At 40.1% G+C, this 26,835-nt stretch overlaps 1 protein-coding gene across 3 annotated transcripts in view; it reads right to left on the bottom strand.

Annotated features, from left to right (window-relative positions):
- Positions 1-26,774, bottom strand: part of LOC143654041 (cytochrome P450 2C18-like) — a 38,979-nt gene extending 12,205 nt beyond the window's left edge. For all 3 annotated transcript variants that reach the window (XR_013161645.1, XM_077125501.1, XM_077125500.1), the window contains exons 1-5: positions 20,034-26,774; positions 19,073-19,803; positions 12,548-12,683; positions 4,857-5,019; positions 817-966 (exon numbers count right to left, since the gene is read on the bottom strand). Coding sequence is in view for 2 of the 3 variants with exons in the window: in XM_077125501.1 (XP_076981616.1) it covers positions 817-966; positions 4,857-4,977 (271 nt within the window). In the remaining variant the exon portion in view is untranslated. The remainder of the gene's footprint in view (positions 1-816; positions 967-4,856; positions 5,020-12,547; positions 12,684-19,072; positions 19,804-20,033) is intronic.
- Positions 26,775-26,835: the final 61 nt, after the last annotated feature.

Here is a 26,835-nt window from a genome sequence, read left to right on the forward strand (position 1 = left end):
ATGATATCCTAGGAAGGTTGGAGGAAAAGGGAAAGCACCCAGGTACCTGACGCTATTACTGAGGTATTGAACTAGACTTGGGCATGTTGCTATGGGAGGAACACACCTGACACGCACAGAGTCACTGGTTCACTTGACACCTTCAGAATCAAGCAAGCTAAGCAAGCACAGAGTTATTTCAGGTTCTACCACATTCTCTGCATCCCCAAAGTTGTGAGGATTTCCATCATGCCAAAATGAAAAATAATCTAGCTATCCCTTAAACTTTATTCTCCCAGAACTCCATATTCTTCAGAACACCAGAAATAGTTTTCCTCAAACACCTCCATGTTTGTTCAAACTGTTATCTAAAAATAATCTAAGATTTCCAACCCAGTATTCAAGTTTCTTCAAAAACACCAACCTCTGCCCAAACTCCTATTTTAGGAAACCCAGTTAAACCTCCCTCTTCCATCCCTTTGATAACTTCTTGGCTCCAAAGCCTAAAATTCTTATTTGCTGGCCCTTTATATGTAAATTAGTGGCTAGCTGGCACAGGATTTTCTTTGTCCCTGTTTTTCATGATAATTTCCTACCATTGGGATATTTTGAGTGAAAAAAATCAAAGTTTGGATAATGAGGCAATTAAATGAGGCTTTTATATCCTCACTGTACCTACAATCACATGGGCACCCACATAGAGAAGCTTCCTGCCCCCCAGCTGAGGGCTAACTTAGCCATTCCTCAGAAAGGTCAGCAGCTGCTGCAGTTCTTCCCAGGCCGTGGCAGAGAAGAGATGAGTGTGGTGAAGTCGTGACAGAGGAAAGAGTCACCCACCGTTGGTCTTCCTCAGCTCCTCCACAAGGCAGCGGGCTTCCTCCTGGACGTGGTCGTCGATGCTCCTCTTCCCCATTCCGAAATTCCGCAGGGTCATGAGCGAGAAGCGCCGCGTTTGCTTCCACATTTCTCCATTGGTGAAAATGATTCCTACCAGGATGGGAAACAGGAGAAGTTCCTCCCTCAAAGGTGTGGGGGTCAGAATAATGGCCCCGCACGTCTCCACCTCCTAAACCTGGAACCTGTGACCATGTTACCTGACACGGCAAAGGGATTTGTGGATCTGATTATGTTAAGGCCCTTGAGACTGAGAAAATATCCTGGCTTATAGGGTAGATATAATCTAATCATACGAGTCCTTAAATGCTGAGAGTTTTTGCCAGTTGTGCTTAGAAGATGTGCCTACAGAAAAGTCAGATGCATGCAGACTGTAAGATAACAAATGTGTGAAGTTTTAAGCCACTAATTTTGGGGTAATTTGTATTAGCAGGCCTAGAAATCTAGTACAATATGGTGTTCCAGGAAGGAGGTCCTAGGAGGCAAGACCTGGCTGGCATGCCCATGTGCCAACCTCTGCCAGAGCTGCTCCAACTAGCATTTGTAATGGTCCCACCACCCACAATACACACACATACTACAGGAGGTCTATTTCCTCCATTGTCGCATCTGAACCTCATCAAACCAAAAACAGTACTATTGTCCCCATTGAACAGATGTGACTATGAGGCTCAGAGAGTTAAATGCCTTGCCCAAGATCTCACCATCATGATGGGTGTGAGAAAAGCACCATCAACTTTTAGACAAATTCTCTCCTGAAATTGGTCAACCAGAAATTTGCACTGGCAGAGGATTCTATGCAGGGAATTTTGCTGAGAAGAGGCAAGTTTACTCAACCCATGACAAAGACATTTTACTCTTACTCCATATTCTTGAATTTGTAAGGGCCAAGTGAGCTTCCTTCAGGCAGGAGAATGGGAAATTTTGCAGGACACAGCTATGAGAACTCTATGGAAATGCAACTCCCATCTCTCCTCAGCTATCAGGAGTTGGGCAGGTTCACTAGGGATCCAGGTCTGAACAGTACAACCAGCTCCGACATTATCATGTCCAGTGCTGTCCTGCCTACAAAGCAGGGGCTATCTCATTTAATCCTAGAAAGAGCCCTGGGAAGTGGGTGCTATTACTATTCCCATTTTTACATATGAATGGTAGGACAGCGAATCATGAAGGAACGCACCCAAAGTGGGTGCAGACCAGATAGTCAAGGAAGCCATATAGGCGGACTCGAGGATCTGCCTTATCAACCATGGTTCTTGATGCCAGTTTCAAAAGGAGGGGAAACTGCTCATGTGACTATTCAGATAACCTGATCCCACATCCACCCTAATCTGGACTGAACAAATGCCCATTTTAAGAACTTTTAAGGCTACTTGCTTTGTGCCACTCCACGTGGTCATTTTTATTCATCTTTTCATAATAGATGATCTAAGACCAGGTAAGGGAAGTTCTTGGTCTTAGTGTAATTGGTGTAAATAATTTCAGTGTAAATAGCCTGCAACTATCACAGCTCTCATTGGTCCAGTCTAGGGGCAGGGAGGGGTACTTAAGGGAGGAACAAGATAACCTCCATCCTTTCTCTGGTCATGCCCCACCATTCTTTGCTTCTCCTTAATCCTCTCCTTCTACCTCTTTATCCTTATCCCTAATTGTCCAAAATTAAAAACTGAGTTATATTTTTCCATATTTCAAAATGATCCAATGATATTTGGTGGAAGATGGTGGAGTAGGAAGCTAACCGACTCACTCCTCTTACAGAAACAGCTACTGGACAGGCAGAAACCATCTGAAACAACTGTTCTGAGGCTCTGAAGGCCAAGGGAGCACTCTACAGCATCCAGGGAAGAGCATGACAAGGAGATTGAGAAGCTGTAGTTACAAAAAACTGAGTAACTCTCTTGAAAGTGGTAGCCAGTAGCCATCCCCCTCCCGCGAGGTTTGTCGCCTCGGGTCTGGCCCCTGGCTGGCTGCTGCAGATGGAGAGAGACCTGGAAGCTCCTTCCCAGGAGCGAGAATGGAGTTGTGTGCGTGGCAGCGGAGGGAAAGTATAGATGGCAGAGGAAAAAGTGTCTGAGGAGGGCCATCTGCTGGGCAGGACAGGAAACTGCAGGCAGTCTAATTAATTGGAGAAACATTTGGAAACCACATTTCCAATAAGCTATTTTCTTTCTTTGTTTGTTTTGGATGCAGTATGGGAGGGGGGTCACATTTCATTCATTTTCCGTGTGAGTATCCCCTTGTGCAGCACCATTTACTGAACTTTTGGTTGTTTTGGTTTTTCGTTTCTTTGTTTGCTTGTTTGTTTGGGAAGTGCACGGGCTGGGAATTTAATGTGTGTCTCCCGCATGGACAGTAAGAATTCTACCACTGAACTAAACTTGCACCCCCACCAATAAGGGTTTAAGATGCAGACTATACAAAGAAACTCTATAACTCAAGAATGAAAAGCAGCTCATTTTTAGAATGGGCAAAAGGCTTGAATAGACATTTTTCCAAAGCGCAAATACAAATGGGTAAAAGCACATGAAAAGATATGCAACATCACAAGCTAACAGGAAAATAAAAATCAAAACCATAATGGGTCACCATTTCACACTTACTAGAAAGACTACTATTAAAAAATAACAGAAAATTACAGGTGTTGGAGAGGATGTGGAAGATTCATTCATTGGCAGTTCTTCAGGAAGCTAAGAATAGAATTGCCTTATGATCCAGCAATCAGGCTATTAGTTATATACCCAGAAGAAGTGAAAGCAGAGATGTGAACAGATATTTTCACACCTACGTTCATGGTGGCATTATTCGCAACTGCCAAAAGATGGAAACAACCCAGGTGCCCATCAACCAAGGAATGGATAAACCAAGTGTGGTACATACATGTGATAGAGTATTATTCAGCTATAAGAAGGAAAGAAGTTCTTCTACAAGGGAATATTATTCAGCTGTAAGAAGAAATGAAGTCCTGTTTCATGTGACAACATGAATTAACCTTGAGGACATTATGTTGTGAAATAAGCCATACACAAAAGGACAAATATTGTCCAATTGCACTACTATGAACTAATTATAGTAAATAAAATCACTGAGTTAGAATCTAGAATAGAGGTTACTAGAAGGTAGAATGTGGATAGAGAATGGGGAACTGATGGTTATTTGTACAAAAATTCTAGTCAAGTTGACTGTAAAAGTCTGGAAATGGATGGGGAGGCAATGAAACGTTATTGTGAATTTAACAGCACTGAATTATGGGAATGAATGTCATTGAAAGGGTAAGTTTAGGGTCATGTATGTCACTAGAAGGAAAGCTAGAGGATAAAACATGGCACTGTACAGCACAGTGAGCCTGTTGTGGGTGATGACTGTGGTTAATAGTACAAATAAAAGAATGTTCTTTCACGAACTCTAACAGGTGTCCATCACTATTACAAGGTGCTAATAATAGGGTGGTATATGGGAAAAATATGTCCAATGTAAACTATGGACTATAGCTAAGAGTAACATTTGATATTCTTTCATCAATTGCAACAAAGGTACTAAACAATGCTGAGGGTGAACAATAGGGGGGTAAAAGGGATATGGAGTTTTTCTTTTTGGAGTAATAAAAATGTTCTAAAATTGATTGTGGTTATGGATGAAAACTCTGTGATTTTATTGAGAGCTATCGATTGTATACTTTGGATGGATTGAATGCTATCTGAATATATCTCAATAAAAATGCTTATTAAAAAATCTTGGGAGGGGGTGATGCAATGGTGGCTCAACAGGCAGAATTCTCATGTACCATGACAGAAACCTGAGTTTGTTTCCTGGTGCCAACCCATGCAAAACAAAAAAAGAAAGAAATTAAATTTTAAAAATCAGTATTCTATTAGTGGATTGCTTACTGCTGTGTGGTATTCTGAGATTTGAATATGAATTTAATCTGGTCTTGTGTGTGCTACTGCTACACACACACACACACACACACACACACACACCCTTACCAAGTCCTTGTTGAGTTTTTTCTATCACTGAGGAAGTTCCCCTTGCAGAAAACTCCTCCCCATGGTCAATCAGAGCTTCCTTCACGGCTTCATACCCATGCAACTCCACGGAGGGCTTCATGCCCAAATGCACTGTGAACACGGGGCCATAGACTTTGGCTAGCTAGGAAGCGAAAAAACAGAGAAAATGTTAATCACAGAGGCATTTCTTTGACCTGAAATGGTTGTAGTGTGGGGAGTCAGGAGCAATAAATTAGGCAATAAATTGGGCCCTATCAAGAAGAAGGTATCCGGAGTCACAAGATCCATGGCGGGAAGTTCCCAAGAGTTAAAAATTGAACAATAATCATTGTTAAGAAACAAAAAGAATGGGATGTATTGTGCAAGAGCAAATGGCATTTCTCTGCTTCTGTAGATAAGATTGCTTGCTTACAACTGCAAACCAAGATGTGGCTCAAAAAGATAATGTCCTTTTTCCTGCTTCCGTGGATACGCTTGTGGTTTTTACCTTTATAAGCCCCCCTTGAGAACTCCTCAGGGCTGCTCGCTGATTCCTCCTTCTTGAGTTTCTGAGGCAGTCACCGGGCCGGCTAATAAAGACTCCTAATTGGCTTGCAAATTGCTTTGACTCATGTGGTCTTTCTTTCGGTGTGCCCCACAATAGTAGGTAATTCAGATTGATATCACTTTGTACCACTTATTTCTTAATCTGCACCCACAATATCAAACATTTCTTTTGTACACAGACCCCATAATCTGATATTCATGGAATGCTCAGTGTGTGCTAGACATAAGTCTAGGAACTTGGTACAAACCCTATTCCAACCATGCTTTTAACAAACTCTCAAGATAAGGTTATCTATCCCTATTCTGCAAATGACAGAACCGAGATTCAGAGAGTTTATGGATCTGTCCCAGGGCCATAACTCTAAAAAGTAGAAAAGTACAATTCAAATCCTGTTTGGTCCAACTAAAGCCTAAGGAATGTGTCATCTCCTGTACCTGCCTGGGAACCAGTGCCCAAGTTGACAGTTCAGAATCATCAGGAAGGGCTTTCAAAATTCATGTTGCAGGCTCTGGCCCTGGGAATTCAGATTCAGTAGAGCTATGATGATCCCTATAAAACTCTATTTTGCATATTCACCCAGACCCAGATTGAGAAACCCCGGTGGCACCAACACAGAAAAAGTGGGAGGACAGTGATGGTAGTTGAAGTTAAATGCAGCTACAGGAAGACCAACTTCTTCCCTCCTCCAGCATCTGCACTCCAGAGCCCTCTGCAGGAAATGTCACCCCCTGATTGATTAGCTCACTTCCTCTGGCACTAAAGCCGCCTCTTTCCTTGATTTCAACCATAATTTTCATCCTTTGAAACGTTTTTTGTAACAAATCTCAACAAAACACACTGCTTTAGATGTAGTCTGAGGAAATGGGGCTGGGGATGCCTTTGCAAAGAGATAGCTTTTGAAATATTTTAAGGTGTCGTATTAACAGTTACAGCTGCATATATATAAACTCACAAGAATAATGCATCCGCATTGAATTGGAAAATCATTACTTGAGTAATTAATATGCGCGAAGCAATTCATCACACCCCTTATCTTTAAAATCCCAAATGGTTTATTGCCTGGGAGAGGCAAAAAAAGGTCTTATTGATATAAAAGAGTGCATTTACTGTACAGTTTGTAAACAATAATGATTGACTTAAAGTCTAGTTTCTTAATGTTATCATCATGCCCCCAGGAATTCTATACAATATCAGTGATTAAATACATCTCCCTGCTGGGAACACTGTTCCTAACCTTCCCAGCATCTTGATACACAACTGCAAAAGGAAATACAACTTTTTGAACAAAACTACACAAATCACTGAGACTGCCATTCCGTAACCATGGAAAAATCATTGAAAGCAAAGCCCTAATGTGGTCATTTCACAACTTCACTGTTTCTATTCTTTCCATCCAGGCTTTCTATGTCTTACTTCCTGCAAACCACATTACTTTATTCAATTATTGTTGACAATGACAGGTCTGAAAATTAGCATTACAATTGCTCAGTAATACAATGATCTATTTTAACAGTTGACCTCAAAGAACACATTTCATTTAACAGTGCAGAGCTATGCTACTTTCCCCTTACAAGCCACTGGAAGAACATCAGGCATGCTTATATTGCCTAGGGATTTGCTGAAGTTCTTCAGATTTAACTGGAGGAGATTTCCAATAATTGGAAGAGGAGTGGGGCCAGGAGGGAGCCTCCCTTTCCCATAGCTCTGTTTCAGGAGTGAAAGGAGGAGCAAACACGAGAGACACAGCAGTAGGACCAAAATTGGATCCATCGGAACGTTTCCTTTCTCCTAAGGCAGCTGGTAAGCTTGGAACTGAATGCCTTATAAACACCCAGTGCCCCCTTGACCTGTGCTCTACCAATCATTACAGTGGCTCATCACCTACATCAACTTAGGTCTTTCCCAAGTGGACTTTGGCTGGCTATTAAATATCAAATGAGTGCATCTCTACGAATTTGGAGGAATTATAAAGTACAGAAGATTTTAGTAAAGAAAGAAAAAGAAAACCTGTTTTTCTCAGAAGAGAGATTTCAGCTGAGTGGATGTTCTTGAGTGGCACAGATACCTGCTTTCAAACACCCAAAGTATCCCAGATATTATCTGGGACTTATCTGAATCTCAAATGTAACTGGACGTGGTCTATACTCATTTGCGAAATCTGGCAGCTTTAGAGAAAAGATCAGGCATTGATATATTTTTTAATAATATCCCAGATGATTGCAATATGAATCAGATGAAGAACCACTAGAAGAGATGACTATTTTTACTAAATGCTACTATTCTGAAATCTTATGATGTCATATTAGGATGAGATAATATTTATGGCAAAACATGTCATTAATCCTTGCTTTAAAAAGAAGGTATCTTCCTCTTATGACTTCAGCTAAAACTGTAATACCTTGTCCTAAAAAACAGATACCTTTTGAAATATTTTAAGGTGCTATATTAACAGTTACAGTTGGATATATAAAAAAATAGCAAGAATAATGCATTCACACTGAATGGGAAAAATCATTTTTTAATCACTACGTGTTAAGCAATTCTCCACACACTTTCCCATTGAACTCCTCAAATAAACCTGGAGAATTAGTATCATTGTTTTTTTATTTTATAAACGAGGGGGAAATATGGAGATTTTCCCACTGACAACTACTACAATGCAGGGATCTGAACTAGCCATTTGGGTACCATTGAAGGGCACCATCTAATGCATCCTAGCTGTCAGGAGGACAATATTAGTAATCAAAAATCATTAGTTACAATGAAAGTACCACCCAGTTATTCCTTTCACACCAAGTGGGAGCCCCTTTCTGGTACACTGGGTCACAAGTGCTCCTAAGAAGCCAAACAAAAAGCCAAGGGGCTGATTGCTCCATTCCCCATCGCAGTGGAGGTGAAACTTGCTCAGCCCTATTATGGAGAGATCTGGCTTCATAGAAAGTCAGTGGGGAAGACTGAGAGACAAGGACTTTTCCCCTTCTCAATGTCCTCACCAAACCCCACCAATGACTTCTGTAAAGCAAGGAAAAGAGGTTCTAGGGGAACAGCACCGTGTGGCCTTAGGGGGGAGATGGGAGACAGGGACTGCTCCCAACACAGCAGCAGCACAGGACACCACCACGTGCAGACCTGGGAGACAGCACGAGGGACCCTGCAGAGCTAAATGTAACAAGACTGAATCCCAACACTTCACACCAAGCTCCTACTGGGAACACAATTTTTTGTTTTCAAAGCTTTTTTTTTGTAAAGGAATATCAGATTTGTTTTCAATCATTTAGAGAAATTATTTTTAAAATATAATATTACTTTGGTATTTTCAAAGTGTTTTTATCACATATTACTACAAGGAACCGGGCAATGTACAAAGCATTTTCACATTCTTTATATCTCTTTTGGTCGTCACAATGGTCACCTCCATAAAAGTATTCCCATTTTTAGAGGTGATGAAAGAAAAACTCAGGTATTCAATGCCTTCCCAAGAACACACAGTCTGTGAGGGACAGAGGTTAGGCTTGGACCCTGTCTCTGAACTATTGGATTTTCCTATCCTGGTAACACATTAATTTAAGAGATTTACCAATATTTCCTGAGAATCTTATCTAACTCAGTATTGTATAATTCACTATGAAATGTAACTTTCAAAATAAACAGGAACTGTTCAGAATGCAACACCAGTTGGTTAAAATGTAATTTACAAAAGTTTGGAAAAAAACAAATTCACTAGCTCTAATTAGAGCAATCTTTTCTTCCCTGAGAATTGAGTCTCTGCTCTGCTTTTCTCTTTTTCCAGGACGTTCCTTCAGTATCCTATCACAAATATTTCACTACTTTAGGGACCTCAGAGATACTCTAGTCAAATCCCTCACTATCAATATTAAGTAACTGCTGAGTCGGCAAGGGGAAGTAAAAACAATGCATCAGAACAAGGTCTTGTACTAAAATCCGGGTTTCCAAGCTTCACACACAGCATTGAGACCCTCAGTCCCTTCCACGCTCTGCTCACAAGAACCCACAGCCAGCTACAGAATACTGGAGGAGTCTTCCCTGGAAAAACTAAATAATCTCAGAGAAACAACTTCCCTATGATGACATTTAGATAGAAAGGGTCCTTCTAGTGCCCATCATAATGAATTGATCTTTCTATCCCTCTCTTTAGGGATGGATATTTGGGCTATAGCCATTCTAATTTTTCCATGTTGGCAGGGTCTGTCAATAATATAGAGTAGGGACATGGAACTATCTGATGTTCTAGAGAGGCTGGGCCCTCTAGGTTTCAGGACTTAGGTGGTCCAGGGACCCATCTGGAAGCTGTAGGTTTCTAGAAAGTCACTCTAGCGCATGGAAGCCTTGTGGAATCTTATAAATTGCCCTAAGTGTTCTTTAGGGATAGGCTGGAATGGTCCTGGTTGGGGGTTGGCAGGTTATGATAGGTAGCAAGGTCAAACTAAAGCTCGAATAAGAGCAACTTCCAGAGTAGCCTCTTGACTCTATTTGAACTCTCTCTGCCACTGATACTTTATTAGTTATACTCTTTTCCCCCTTTTGGTCAGGATGGAATTGTTGATCCGATGGTGCCAGGACCAGCCTCATCCCTGGGAGTCACCTCCAACCACCAGGGAGACTTTCACCTCTGGATGTCATGCCCATGTAGAGGTGGATCCATATCTTTTTACCAATAAGTCCATATCATGGATAAAAGGAGAATCTATTCAGGTTTTCACAATCACACACACATTGCAAAAGTTATATTTTCATATAATACTCTTCAAGAATCAAGGCTACTGGGACACAGCTAACAGTTTCAGGTATTTCCTCCAATCACTCCAATACACAATAAATTAAAAAGGATAACCTATAGTGCATAAGAAAACCTCCAGATAACCTCTCAACTCTGTTTGAAATCTGTCAGCCATGGAAACTTTATTTTGTCTCATTTCTCTCTTCCCCCTTTTGGTCAAGAAGGCTTTCTCATTCCCATGATGCTGGATTCCAGCTAATTCCCAGGAGTCCTGTCTCGTGTTGCTAGGCAGATTTACATCCCTACGAAATGGCCCACACAGGGGACATGACTCACCTGCTGAACTGCCTTAGAGAGAGGCCACATCTGAGCAACAATAGAAGCTCTCTGGGGTGACTCTTAGGCCTAATTTCAAGTAGGCTCAGACTATCCTTTGTAAGAATAAGCTTCACAGGGGCTATTGATAAGGAGCTATCAATAATATGGGATAGGGAGATGGAACTATTTGATATTCTGGAGAGGCTGGCCCAAGACACATCCATTTTGTAAAGAGCCAACAAAGCCAACAGAATACACACAGCCAGAGACCTTTGGAGTTAAATAAAGAAAACACCGCAGGGAAACCATTGAAGAAACCTGGAGAAAAAGCTGGTAGATGTCACCATGTGCCTTTCCAGCTGAGGGAGAAATCGCAAGCATCATCGGCTTTTTTGAACCAAGGTATCTTTTCTTGAATGTCTTAATTTGGACATTTTCATGGCCTTAGAAATGTAAATTTGCAACTTAACAAATTGAAAGCCTTTCCATTTCTGGTATATCGCATTCTAGCAGCTTACAGACGAGAACACTAGGATACCATGCTGTCTGCTCCCCACCGTTCACGTGGACCCACAACTTAGAAATACCTGAAACTGTTGAGCTGTGTCCCAGTAGCCTTGATTCTTGAAGAGTATTATATGAAAATATAACTTTTGCAATGTGTGTGTGATTGTGAAAACCTGAATAGATTCTCCTTTTATCCATGATATGGACTTATTGGTAAAAAGATATGGATCCACCTCTACATGGGCATGACATCCAGAGGTGAAAGTCTCCCTGGTGGTTGGAGGTGACTCCCAGGGATGAGGCTGGTCCTGGCACCATCGGATCAACAATTTCATCCTGACCAAAAGGGGGAAAAGAGTATAACGTGGGTTCACGTGGACCCACGACTTAGAGGCAGGGTGGGGCGGTGATGACAGGAACAGACTCCTGAGCCACCTGTGGGTTTGATCCTAGATCTAGGACTGATTGTCCTTGGGACACTGGCAATATCAGTGAAAGTCTCTGTGTCCCAATGATTCCATCTGTTAAATGTTAATGAATTGTTACTGTCCTTACCTCAGTGGGTTTTGATAAGTCTAGAATCGAGGTGTGTAAACTGTTTAGAACAGTGCCTGGGACATAATCAACAATTCTCTATGAAGCAAACCATAATGATTTTTTACTTCCTCATATCAGATCATGATATAGATGCATCATGATTTATTTAAATAGTCTCCTAGTGAAGAACATGTAAATTATTTCTCATCTTTATCTCAAACTCCTGCAATGTATATACTTCACATATTTCTTTGTGCACATACTGAATATATCCAAGAAATGAATCCTAAGAATTTGAATTACTACATAGATCAAGTTAAACTTTTTAAATTTTTAAATACAATGTATTTGTAAATATTTAAACAATGCTACAGGATTTTTTAGATTATTTTGTTAGATAAGTTGTGCAAGTTTCCACAAAAAGCATGCAGAAAATAAAGATTTCCCATATACCCATCTCTATTAATGAATACTTTGCATTTGCATCTGCCCCAATAGACTTGTGATATGGAGTGACTGATTTCAACATGTTCAGAGCTCTAAGATCACTAAGTACCCTGCACGTAGAAAGTGCTCTACACATGTCTGTTGAATACAACAGGTCTTTTGGGAGGTGAAAGGTGCAAACAGAAAATGAAAACATGGGATAAACGGGCCCAGGAGATGCAATATGAGGAGACTTAGGACAGAAAACGGTCACAATTTCCAATGAGATGTTCAGAGTAGGCTTCATTAGAAGGTGACAACTGAACAAAGTACCAAAGGACCTTTTCCCCCCCACCTCCTCAATAATACTCTATATGATAAAAGGGTTTTTCTCCTTAGCATTCAAGTAGGTGAAATATAGTCAGTTATAGATTTCATTTAGCTCTTTTTGGGTCTTTTCATATGCTCACTAATCATTTGTATTTTCTTTTCTGAAACCTGCCCACAGAAACCACGACTGAGGTTGAATTGTCCTTCCGTGATACTGTTAAGTTGTAAACATCAAGCTGCAAGATAATGCGGCTAACATGGACCCACCTGAGTAAATGGCCGCCCGTCCACAGCACTGGGCACACGTGTGCATGTGTGTATGTGCTCCGGCCAGCCCTGGTCTCCTCTGGGATGAGAGCTGGGGCAGAGAAGGGGCTGCTACCTGCCTCTACTTCATATCATTCTAAAAGGAGAGAGGAAAGAAAAGAGAAAATACTTCTGTTTCCCAATGTTCTAGAACAAGCCTTTAGTCCTTCCATAACATAACGTAAATACCACTACAATTTCAAATATATAGAAAGTCCAGTTGTCCACACATTACAGGTGAGATAGAGCTAAAGACTACAGGACAATAACATCAAATTGCTATTACTGTGGGGTGGTGTGGAATGGAGGGAACCAACCTCCCTCTGCTCCAGCCTGTCCCAGCTGCTGGCTGAGAAAACCTCCCTGAGCAGCACCCTTGGGGACCATGGAGGTGGCCCAGTCGTCTACTGTGAAGAGCCACACTCTGCAATGCTGGAGCGGTCACCTGGCCAGGTGCTGAAAACGGGTACAGTGCTGCAGGTCAGCTGCTCGTCTCCATGGGTGCTGATCTGCTCCCCCATCCCATGCACCAGATCCAGCTGATCTACCATTGTGGACAGACAGCATCCCTCAATGTGATGCATGCAATCTCCCCAGCTGCTCCCTATAGGCACAGGCCTGAGGGGAGAAGACTTCTAAGAAGAGCCACCAGCTAGGGAAAGTACTGAGTACAAGAAAGCAGACTCCCTATATTCCTAGGTACTTTTTTCTTTTCCTCTTTTATCTTATGTATATATATATATATTTTCCTTATAGGTAGCATTATTTTTCATTTTTTATTTATATATATTTTAAATATTTACACGTTCTACTGATTTTTATTTCTTATTTTTATTTTCTTAAACCTTTATTTTATTTATTTCTTTTCTTTAATTTGTAATTTCTCTCCCTTCTGTGGGCCACAGTTTGAGTTCATTTTCAATATATCTTGAGTTATCTCCTTTTGACTTTGATGGGGCTTACCACTGGTGTGATGTGTTGTTTTTGTTTTTGTTTTTTTTTTTAGAATGGGGCTGTTTTCATATTTATTAACTATTTATTTTATTACTAATATTTATTTATTTAATCTTTCGTTGGGTGCTCATGGGCCAGGAATTGAGCCCAGGTCTCTTGAGTGGCAGGCAAGCATGCTACCACTGAAGTACACTTGTACCCCAGATACATTTAATAGGCCCTCAAATAAAACTATAACCTATGACGTACCATGTACTAATTTCAATAGGCCTTCAAGTAAAATTATACCCCCTACCTGAGATCTGCACTTTCACTTGGTGGGGAATTACCAACAAACCAAGTGCAAGTGGAAACCCTCAATGGAAAACCAAGTAAATAAAAAGTTTAGATTATTGAAGGAAACCAATGTGCAAAATAACCTTATTAAGAAAAGCAAATGCCCCAAACACAACAGAAAATCACGGAGCCCGTGCAGATCCAAGCAGAAATGACAAAGTCAAATAACCAAATCAAAGCACCAGAGAGACCAGAGAATGTGGAACAACTACTCAAGGATACTTATAATGAAATAAAGGAGAGCAAGAAGACAATAGAAGAGCATAAAGAAGAATCTGAAAGATACATAGAAAAATGGCAGATCTTTCAGACAAGAAAGATACATTACACCAAATTAGAAATATATTAGAGATACACAATAGCAGATTCAAAATGGCCAAAGGAAGAACAGGTGAGCTAGAAGACATAACTATTGAACTAGAACACATAAAATGACAAATAGCAAGAAAGATGGGCAAATGGAACTAGATCTCAGGGAAATGATGGAGAACAGGAGGCAAACAAGCACAAGAATCAATGGTGTCCTTGAAGGAGAAGAGAGAGTAAAGGGCTGGGAAAGGCAGTTGAAGAAAATTGGGAAAAACTTTCCAACCCTTACAGAAGACATAAATACATGAATCAAAGAGGCCCAATGAATACCAAATAGAATAAATCCAAATAAGCCCACTCCAAGACACAGACAAATCGAACTACCAAATACTGAATAGAAACAGAAAGTTCCTGAAAACAGCATGAGGAAAGCAATCTACTACATGCAGGAAGAAACATATATGACTAAGTTTGCAATATTCAACAGGCACCATGGAAGCAAGAAGGTAGAAGTATGATATATTTAAGATTCTGAATGAGGGCGGGCCACGGTGGCTCAGCAGGCAAGAATGCTCGCTTGCCATGCCAGAGGACCCAGGTTCGATTCCTGGTACCTGCCCATGTTAAAAATAATAATAATAATAAAATTAAATTTTAAAAAAAGATCCTGAATGAGCAAGATTACCAGCCAAGAGTTCTTTATCCAGCCCAGCTGTCCTTCAAAACTGAGGGGGAGATTAAAATCTTCAAAGACAAAAACTAAGAGAACTAGCCAACAATGGACCTGTTCTACAAGAAATACTAAAGGGGGTCCTGATAGCTGAAGGAAATGTCAGAAGTAGGAGATGTGAAGGAGGGCACAGAATTGAAGAATACAAGTATCAGTAATTGAAAGAGTAAAAAGGGAGAGAGGGAAAAAAAATAGAGAGAGATCTGACAAATAAAACCAAAAGGATAAGATGTTAGATTCGAGAACGACTTTAACAGTAATAACTTTGAATGCTAACGGAATAAACTCACCAATTAAAAGACACAGCTAGGCAGAATGGATCAAAAATATATAATCTGTCTATACACTATTAACAAGAGACACATCTCAGAACCACGGACACAATTAGATTGAAAGTGAAAAGATGGAAAAAGATGTTCTGTGCAAGCTGTAACCAAGAGACAGCAGGAGTAGCTATACTAACATCAGATAAAAGAGACTTTAAATGTAAAGAGATCATAAGGGACAAAGAAAGACACTGCATATTAATAAAAGGAACAATTCACCAAGAAGAAATATGAGGCAAACTTTAGTAAAAACTGAAAGGAGCTATAGACATTTCAACATTAATACTGGGAGGGAATTCAATACACCTCTCTCCTCCATAAACAGAAGAATCAGACTGAAGATCAACAAGGAAACAGGGAACTTAAACAATCTGATAAATAAACTAGAACTAACAGACGCAGATAGATCATTACACCCCAAAACCCCAGGATGTACGTTATTCTCTAGTGAACATGGAATGTTGTACAGACAGATCATATGCTCAGAAGCAAACTGAATCTTTTAAAAATTTAGTAAGATTGAAATAATCCAAAGCACTTCCTCTGACCACAATGTAATGGGGTTGGAAATTAATAATCACCAAAGAACAGGAACCTGCACAAATATATGGAGATTAAACAACACACTATTAAATAAGCATTGGGTTAAAGAAGAAATTCCTAGAGAAAACAGTAAATTTCTGGGGATGAGTGACAATGAGAATTAAACATATCAGAACATATGGAATGCAAAAAAAGACAGTGGTGAGGTGGGAAACTTATTCCCCTAAATGCATATATTTAAAAACACAAATTTGCAAAATCAAGGACTTAACTGCTTACATGTAGAATTTAGAGAAAGATCAGCAAACTAGTCCCAAGCAAAGAAAAGAACAAAAATAACACAGATTAAAGCGGAAATAAACTAGAGAAAGATCAACAAAACCAAAAGTTTATTAAATAGAAATCAATGACTCCCCACTGATAATATTAGATAGGAAACTAAGTAATTAAATAAATAAATAAATAAAAAGGAAAAGGGGGACTTTTCCCTCCAGTAGAATGATGACTGATAAGGGTAATGAGAGTAGTGAAGTTGGAAAATTATCATTATACAAACACCAGAGTAAAGACTGGTGTGAGCAAAATCAACAATGAATAATAAATCTAGGAAGAAAGTTTGTTGAGGACATTTGTATTACCTTAAAAGTGTCTTTTCACACATTGCTGATTTTGTTTTACCAGGGGAAAAATATCATGAATATAATAGCAGCATTATTTCTAAAAGTTAAAAAAGTGGAAACTACTCAAATTTCCATCAGCTAAAGGAATAAACAAAATGCAGTATACACATACAAAGGAATATTATTCAGCCATTAAAAGAATGGAGTACTGATACATATTACAAAATGCAAGAACCTTGAACTAACTATTCTAAGTACTAGAGAGGGCTTATTTCTAATTGATTTCTGAGCATGGATTTATTTTGCATATGGGAGGGATGTGAATATGTCGGGTGAGAAAGTGTAATGGGGTAATGTGGTATCAGCCTTCAAGCTCGCCTTCAATGCTCACTGCCTCTGGAGATTCATGCCCCGTGTAGCTCTCTCACAAATTGAAAAAGGCTGACTTGGCATGGAAAGTCAGAACCTGAGCAGAGGGAAGAAGCATCCAAGCACGAGGTGGCCTCACCAAGGGTCTCAGAAATAGAGTGTGAAAGGTGGGTTCCTGTTGGGTGGGCAGAGTACGGGAGGGTCACAGAGGGCGTCCACACATGGGAGCAGAACTGTACGGGGTTTCAGAGGCTGAACAAGATGAAGAGGAGGAGGTCAAAACCCAGGAATGGTGACGCTGTCTTCATGCTGGGGTATGGAGGGCTTGTAGCTGCCCATGAGACGTCAAAGCACAAGCAGGGAAAGGAAGGGTTGTGTGTGAGAGGAAAGGAGGTGGCAGTAGAGATAGGAGATGGATCACACATAGGAGGACTGATGAAATAAGTAAACATATTAAGAATAGTGAAAGCGAGGGTTTTTAATATTGGAAAAGGGAGTTAAAAATAAAGAAGGCAGAGGACATACACTGAATCCTGTGGTGTTGGATTGAAATTAGGTCTCAGGATGAACACCAGGAAAGGGGCAGGATCACTAAGAGGGTCCATCCCCCAAATCCAAGGACATGTTGCCTGCCTAACATTGAGGTTGAACCAGAAAAACAGAGAATACATGCCCATCTATCCCCAGCAGCCTAGCAATTATGAGGAACAAGGTATAGCAAAGTAAAAACAATTCTCATAGTAAATGTGTATCGGGATTAAATAAATTAAGGAAAGCTATGCAAAGCTAAATTACATTTTAAAATATAAATATAGATTCATGGGACATCCTGGGCATCAAAAGCATGATTGCACTTTATTGAAACCTATTGAACTACACACACTCACACGTCCGTAATCTACAATGGTATTAAAAAAAGAAATAAGCAGCATACCCTCCTTCACATGCCATCACTATAGGGGATTATTTCATCAGCTTCTCATTTGTAAAATTGATGGTTCAAAGTTAAAGGTTATGCTTTTACCTTGTCATTATTTTACATTAAATAAATACCCGCAGCTGATCAAGAAAAACCAGCTAATAAATTGTAGAATTAGAAAATCACCATTTTGCAAACCCTATTGAAATAATTGATTTGGAAAAGGATCATCATTGATATTAAAATAATTTACTGAAGAGCTAAGAGTGAACTAGATATTTTTTCCAAAGATGCTAAATTGTCACTGCCTAGATTATTTCCTTTAGGAAAAAAAATAATCTTTATAGTGAAATGAGCTACCTGCACCATCCTAATTAGCATAATTATACTGTATACCACAAGCAGCAAATGGTGATGAAACTACTAATCGATATCTGAAATTTAAAAGACAAAGCTGAATTTCTTGCTTACTGTCAGTGCAAGGAAGAGCTATGCTGGTCAGTCTGCCTCCCCAAGCATGTCATACAGTTCATCTTATGTGGACTGCTCATTCTATTTGGGAAGTGTGAAATTCAGGATCATTGATTGACTGGCACTCAGAGATGTATTTATGGCAGTGAGTCCATCCCTAATTGGCTGACTTTCAAGAGCTAGGAGATGCTACTAAGAGATTGAGTTGTGAAAGCATGTTTACTAAAACAAACTTGTTGATAGAATGAGCAGGTTTGATACTAGTTCCTGTGTCTATTTGTTATGATGGTCCTTGATAGTGTTCTGTGTTTATAATAAAAGGGACAATTTACTACACAAAACATTTTGGAGGACGTTTATGTAAATTTAAATAAAGATTGGGTGTAGGCAACACTCTGGAAAGATTGTTTGTATTGTTGGTATGATAATAGTACTGTGGTTATGTAGGAGATTGTTCTTATGTTCTAGAAATGTGTGTTACAATTTTTCAGTTAAGTTTCAAGTTATCTGTAATTTCCCATAAATGTTTCAGCAAAATTACATATGTATCAGGGAGCAAATATGGTAAAATATAGTTAAGCCTAGATTGAGGATTTATGGGTATTCATTTTAATGCTCTTTCAATTTTGCTATATGCTTGAATATTTTCAAGGAAAAAGGTGTATTTATGGTTTTATTTTATACTATTGTTTCAATTTAACTAAAAGATCTCAAGGTCTCATAGCTCACTGCTTTTTTTTTAATTGCACGTACTCTTCTATCATACTTTTTTATTTTCCTGAACTTACGTCAGATATTTATTTTGTCTTTCTCTTTGTACAACAGTACAAAGAGATAGGAAGTGTTTGCTTGCTGATAGCAGGCATCTCTCAAGATGCCTAAAGACAATCAGAAAATTTATTATTTTACCTAAAAGCAAGGTGAGTGGTAGGACAGACTTCAGGCTTGGGGGTTTCATTCTCAGTTGTTCAGTCAAATATCCGATATCTTTCTATGTGCTCTGTTTTGCTTGAAACAGACTCTGAAAATGAAAGTATAAAAGAAATTTACTGAGGGAGGAGCCAAGATGGCAGCTTAGTGAGGTGTGGGATTTAGTTCATTCTCCAGAACAGCTACTAAATAACCAGGAGCAGTACAGAACAGTTCCTGGGGCCACGTCAGTGACCGGACACACAGCGTACCCCAGTCTGGACCAGCTAGACCGACTGTGAGCACCCCCTGAACAGTGACTTCCCCAAGCCGTGGTGGCCAGTGCCCCTCCCCCACAGGCTCTTCCCAGAGGGGAAGGAAAAGAGACTTTACCAGCAGCAGGGGCTGAGTGCATCTAAGCTCCTACTGTGGAATTAATTCACAAACTCTGACTACTGAAATAGGCCCCCAGCCCAGGTGAACCTCGTTAAAGCGGAAGTTGTTCATTTTTACCCTAGTGCGGAGGAGGCAGGGTTGATAAAAAAGGGAAAACAAAAAAGAAACGGAGGTTTTTGTGACTGTGTTTCTGCAAAGTCTTGGCTGCCTTTGAATACAGCTTGTCTGCAACCAGTGCCTTCCCCAGGGGAGGAGTTAGGCCCATCTCAGGTGGACTCTCTCCCTCAAGGAATTTAGACCCCAGGGCTTGGTAATTTGAAGCCATTAAAACCAGCCTACGGCGGGCCACGGTGGCTCAGCGGGCAAAGTGCTTGCCTGCTATGCCGGAGGACCTCGGTTCGATTCCCGGCCCCAGCCCATGTAACAAAAAAACGGAGAAACAAAATACAATAAAACAAGAAAATGTTTAAAAGATGTTTCCCTTTCTTCCTCCCTTCTATCCTTCCTTCCTTCTCTCTGTCTTTCCTTTAAAAAAAAAAAAAAAAAAAAAAAACAAAAAACCAGCCTACAACCTCTCCTCTGTCTTGACCACGCCCCCAGAAGGGAGAGTCTGCCAATGTTAAAGGTATTGCATCATCTTATGGTGGTGGGACCTGCAGGCAGACAAGCGCCACATACTGGGCAGGATGAGAACAGCAGAGTCCAGAGACTTCACAGGAAAGTCTTTCAACCTGTTGGGTTCATCTTTAGAAAACTGACACAGGTGATTCTTTCCTCCTGACAGGAGGCCAGTTTAGTCTGGGAAAATCTGGCTGGAGTCTATAATACCTATGAAGACCCTCCTAAGGGTGGTGGGGGGGGGGGGGGAAGGCACCATGCAGGCAAGGCAAGAAACAAGGAAATGAAAACTGAAAATTCTCCTCTGTTAAACAAAACCTAAGCTGGGGGTCCACAAAAAGCTGAACTGAATGTCAAAGAACAGATAGACAACAAAGTCATCCAGCAAGAAAACCCTAGGTAAAAGAAGTGAAAACAATCTCCAGAATAAACTAATTAAGGTAATTGTATGCCTAGATGCCCGCAAAAAAACAATGAATCACACTAGGAAAATTGAAGATATAGCCCAGTCAAAGGAACAAGCCAACAATTCAAATGAGATACAGGAGTTGAAACAATTCATTAAGAATGTATGAACAAATATGGAAAACCTCATCAAAAATCAAATCAATGAATTGAGGGAGGATATAAAGAAGGCAAGGAAGGACCAAAAAGAAGAAATCGAAAGTCTGAAAAAAACAAATCACAGAACTTATGGGAATGAAAGGCACAGTGGAAGAGATGAAAAAACAATGGAAACCTACAATGGTAGATTTCGAGAGGCAGAAGATAGAATTAGTGAACTGGAGATGGAACAACTGAAATCTGGTAAGCAGAAGAAAATATAGGGAAAAGAATGGAAAAATATGAGCAGAGACTCAGGGAATTGAATAAACATATGAAGTACATGAATATATGTGTTGTGGGTGTCCCAGAAGGAGAACAGAAGGGAAAAGGAGGAGAAAAACTAATGGAGGAAATTAGCACTGAAAATTTCCCAACATTTATGAAAGACTTAAAATTACAGATCCAAGAAGTACAGCATAATTGGAAGAGAATAGATCCAAATAGAGGTACTCCAAGACAGCTACTAATCAGAATGTCAGAGTTCAAAGCGAAAGAGAGCATCTTGAAAGCAGCAAGAGAAAAGCAATCCATCACATACAAGGGAAGCCATTAAGACTATGTGGAGATTTCTCATCAGAAACCATGGAGGCGAGAAGACAGTGGGATGATGTATTTAAATTACTAGAAGAGAAAAAGTGCCAACCAAGAATTCTATATCCAGCAAAACTGTCATTCAAAAATGAGGGGGAAATTAAAACATTTCCAGTCAAAAAATCACTGGGAAAATTTGTGACCAAGAGACCATATCTGCAAGAAATACTAAAGGGAGCAACAGAGATGGATACAAAGGCAGAAGAGAGAGGTGTGGAGAAGAGTGTAGAAAGAAAGACCATGAGTAAAGGTTAAAAGAAGGAAAATTAGAAGGACATATAAAAGCCAAAAGGCAAAAAGCCCGGACAGTAAGAACACTGATGTTGATGGATTAAGCTTCCCAATCAGGGGACATGAACTGGCAGAATGGATAGGGAACGGGACCCATCTATATGCTGTCTCTACTCAAAGGACATGAGGGCAAGGACACAAATGGACATTTGCACACCAATGTTTATAGCAGCATTATTTACAAATACCAAGAGATGGAAACAGCCAAAATGTCCATCAACAGACGGGTGGCTAAACAAACTGTGGTATATACATATGATGGAATATTATGCCGCTGTAAGACAGAATACAGTTATGAAGTATGTAACAACATGGATGGACATAAAGACATTATGCTGAGTGAGATTAACCAGAAACAAAAAGACAAATACTGTATGGTCTCACTGATATGAACTGACATTAGTGAATAAACTTGGAGAATTTTGTTGGAAACAGAGACCATCAGGAGAGAGAAATAGGGTAAGATATCAGGTAATTGGGGCTGAAGGGATACAGATTGTGCAACAGGACTGACTGTAAAAAACTCAGAAATCAACAGTACAATACTACCTAACTGTAATACAATTATGTTAAAACATTGAATGAAGCTGAATGTGAGAATGATAGAGGGAGGAGGGCTGGGGGCACAAATGAAATCAGAAAGAAAGATAGATAATAAAGACTGAGATGGTATAATCTAGGAATGCCCTGAGTGTATAATGATAGTGAATAAATGTACAAATTTTAAAAATGTTTTTGCTTGAGGATGAACAAAGGAATGTCATTACTGCAGGGTACTGAAAATAAATGGTAATTAAGATTTAAAAATTTATCTTATGTGTGAGACTAAAGCACAAAATGTTTATTTGGTACAAAATTTATATCTTGACTAGTGCATTTCCTAATATAACTTATGTAGACAGCTTAATTGAACACCATAAGTACATGGAACCTAGAGTAGGGCATGAGATTTTGTTGGTTTGTCCAGAGTGATGCCCCAATAAATCCCAGAGTGATTTGAACAATGGATAAAAAAGTACTTGCAAAGTCCCCTTCATGGAATGCTGAGGAAGGGGTAAAATTCAACCTCCCCAAGTTGAATTCTTGATATTCTCACAAGCAGTGTGGACAATCAGAGCTATAGCCTGAGCCCCCAATCTTGGGGGTTGTTCATATGAAACGTAACCCCAGAAAGGATAGGTCAAGCCTACTTGAAATTAGGCCTAAGAGTCACCCCCAAGACAACCTCTTTTGTTGCTCAGATGTGGCCTCTCTCTCCAGCCAACACAACAAGCAAACTCACACCCTCCCCGTGTCTACGTGGGATATGACTCCCAGGTTATGGACCTTCCAGGCAACACGGGACACAAATCCTGGAATGAGCTGAAACTCAGCATCAGGGGATTGAGAAAACCTTCTTGACCAAAATGGAGAAGAGGGAAATAAGACGAAATAAAGTGGCAATGGCTGAGAGATTCCAAACAGAGTTAAGAGGTTATCCTGGAGGTTATTCTTACACATTAAATAGCTACCACCTTTTAGTCAAGATGTAGTGCAGAGGCTGGAGGGAACTGCCTAAAAATGTGGAGCTGTGTTCCAGTAGCCACGTTTCTTGAAGCTGATTGTATAATGATATCACTTTCACAATGTGACTGTGTGATTGTGAAAACCTTGTGTCTGATGCTCCTTTTATCTATCTTATCAACAGACGAGTAAAACATACGGAATAAAGACGAATAAGAGGGGGACCAAATGTTAAAATAAATTTAGACTGAAATGCTGGTGATCAGTGAGGGGAAGGGGTGGGGGTTATGATAGGTATGAATTTTTTTCTGTTTTCTTTTTATTTCTTTTACTGAATAGATGCAAATATTCCAAGAAATGATCATGATGAATATTGGAACTATGTGATGATATTGTGAATTACTGATTATATATGTAGAACAGAATGATCAAAAGTCACAAATGCTTGAGTTTGTTTGGTGTTTTAAAAAAATAAAAGATTAATTTAAAAAATGAAGTTAATTGACTAAAGTAGCATTAGTGCAGCACAGCAACAGAATTTGAGTGTTCAAAAGGCAAGTTTTAGCCAGGCACTATATATCGCTGCTAGGAACAAAGGGAGAGTGTGGGAATGGGGAGACAGAAGAAGGGAGAGTGAGCTACAGGGGTAGTTTGGAGTGGGGTGTCCTTGGGCCATGTCTCATTGATTTTGCAAGCCAGAGAGGGAGGATGACTCTGCAGAAGCATGGCTATCTGGCGAAAATAAGCAAACTTGGTGTCCACAGGACTTGTTTCTTTTCTGCAGGGACAACGGTGTAAGTAAGCCCCATGAAGGATTACTGGTGTGGTGGCCTGATGCCCAGGTCCCCTCATAAAGGTCTGTAACAAACCTGCTGGAGCCAAGGACAAAGGTGAAGAGACTAAATGATCTGCCAAAGGGGAGGACTGTAATTACTGATTCAAAAGGTTTTATCTTGAACTCTGACCTGAGAAATATGAGCTGTTAGGCCCCTATAATGATTATACTAGAGACCTGATGTCCTCATACTATGGAATGTCTCTGTTTTAAAAATGTGTATAGCCTTGTGCACTTCTGTTCCCTTTGTGGAATGCTCACTTCTAGAATGGCCACCACCAGAAAAATCTTCTCCTGTTCAAACTTCCAATGAAATTCACGTCTGCGTCTGTGCCTGGCCTCTTTTTTCCATCTCTCTGCAGCCCAGGCCCGTGGTCTGCAAGAACGTGGCCTGGACCAGCACAACGGGTCCATCAGCCTGTTTTTCTGTTTCCTCTTTTTAGTTCCCGCATAAAAAGAAAGTTCAAGCATTCAAGTGGGTTAGTGAAGCTAACAACCATTCCATTTTCACATTCCCTCCTTTTTATCCCCAAAAAGACCAAAGACAGTGGGTTTGTGATTTTATAGGCTGCTACCTAAAAGCAACACGGGACAGGGAAAGAGGTGGGTGGCTTTTGAAGTGGGTGGCTTATTGTGTGAAGATAAAGACAGGTCTGAGGAGTAGGATAATGACTAACATGATCAGCAGTGAGAAAAGGGAACACAAGCAGGAGGTGTTACGCAGACCCACTGATTGATTCCCATGTGTCTCTGGGGTCTCCTCTTCATGCTGTGAAGCCATTTCACTTGCTTGAAGATGTTTTGGATGATGAATGGGACTTGTCTGGTGGCAGTGACCCAGCAGGATTTATAGGCAGCAGTGCAAACACCACCTTCTTCATCTGAAAGATAATCTAAAGCTAGTTGGTTATCCATCACTAGTAATGTCTTATTTGAGAATAATGTTTAATCAGATATAACTAGACACATTTTGGCCATTATTATGTCTTACTTTATAGTACCTAGCTTACAGGGGTTCAAGCCTTACTGGTGACTAAGGGAGTCACTTCCTGCCAGGCATAGGAACCATATGTTAACTTGGGGACTGCAAGAAAGAAGATTTCACCCAGATCTATAGGTATTATAAGTGAAATCTGGTGATGAGTTGGCTTGGCTTCCTATCTTTGAGACATTTTTAAAGACCAATCTGAGGTTCCTTATGAAAAATTCCAGCAAAACAAACTTTAAAAAGCCTATGGGGTAGATCATATTCTTGCTACACTTATGAAAATAATCAAGACATATTTAATGGAAACTGTCTTATTTTCTGATCAAGAATAATCTTACTTTGGTTATCTTTGATGAAAAGGTTGAATTACAGTATCACCCCCAAAATATGTTCTTAATCAATTCCTGTGAGTATGAACCAATTGCAAATAGGAAATTTTTAAAATGTTATTTTTAATTAGAGTATAGCACAACTGATTGATGGCTCTATGAAGAGAACATCACAGGAAGGACTAAGAGGCTGGAAGTCACCAAATGTGGAGGAGATCAGGGAGGACATTAGCACTGTATTGTGATGGAAATGCCAAATGCACAAGGATTGCCAACAGCCAGCCCAGATCACCACAGTCCTAAGAAGAAAGCTTCACCTTACCGAAACCTTGAATTTGGACTTCTCCCAGCCCCGAAATCATGAAGCAAAAAGTTCCTGTTAAGCCAATCCATTTTGGGGTATTTGTGATTGCAGCCCAGAAACAAAGTCAGAAGTGACTATAGAGAGAAATTTTGTTGCTTCAACAAAAAACTAAAGCACACTCTGGGGGTTATGAAATTCTAATCCTGTTCATTGTCTTTCAGTTATTGTGTGCCCCTCTATTAACTGCAGATAACTGCCTGGTTTATTACCTACCTATTAACTGGACCGGACCCTGTCTTCTTGAACAATGTGTTAACACGTAACTTCTCACTTCTTCCAGTTTCCTTGGATATCAGTTTACAACTCTCTAGAGGAACGTTCCCATGTATTCTCTCACCCTCCTGAAAGAACATCACTGAGAACTAAAGTGTGACAGCCCAAATCTCTACCAGGACTCTAGGTTGCCTTGCAACTGGCCTTGTCCCACAATTTGAAGAGGGACTACAAGCTAAACTCAACAACTTAACATATACATTGAAGGTCTCATTACTGCATCAGACAAGATTTCTCCTTGGCAAGCTGCTTGACTGAGTCACTAAGGAAGACTGGCATCCCCTTTTGAAGAAGCCAGATCATAAAATAACTGACCATTACTGCCAATGATACTAAGAGGTTCAACTGGTTTTCTAAGAACAGTAGCATCAGAAATCCTCAGTGGACCATTCTTAGATGATGCTTCACCCCACTCAGATCTATGACCCTCTGAATTGTTCAGTGATGAACAAATATCATCATCTTGAACAAAAGGGGAGACTTACAGTGTTGAATTTTACCTGAACCTTGTGATCCAGGAAAACAGTGTAAGATAAGAAATTCCCTACCCACTAGGTTACTGTCTAAAATGGCCTTAACTTCTCCTTAGCTTACCGAATCTTTACATAAGCTTCCCTTTGTCTCTAGGCCCCTGACCTCCCTCACCTTTGCCTTTGCAGAATCCACATACAACATGTTCTGCTAGCTGCAATGGTACACTCAGGAGATGATCTCCTTAATGGACACACCCAATTGCTTGACCTCCACCTTCAGTACTCTTCCATTTTTTCATAAAGTCCTTGAAAACCGTCTAGAACCCCACTTCAGGGGAACTGCATTCTCTCTTTCTTGTTGACGATAGCCTTTCAAGTGACATTTCTCTGCTCTACTTCATATAGCTTTGAATAAAGTGATCTTTGCCAGTGCACTGAGCATAATTGTTCAATGTAATTTTTTCTACAATAATAACTAGGCTTGCATTTTGGTTAG

The sequence above is a fragment of the Tamandua tetradactyla genome, chromosome 13 (genome assembly GCF_023851605.1).
Source record: "Tamandua tetradactyla isolate mTamTet1 chromosome 13, mTamTet1.pri, whole genome shotgun sequence".
NCBI classification, from domain to species: domain Eukaryota; kingdom Metazoa; phylum Chordata; class Mammalia; order Pilosa; family Myrmecophagidae; genus Tamandua; species Tamandua tetradactyla.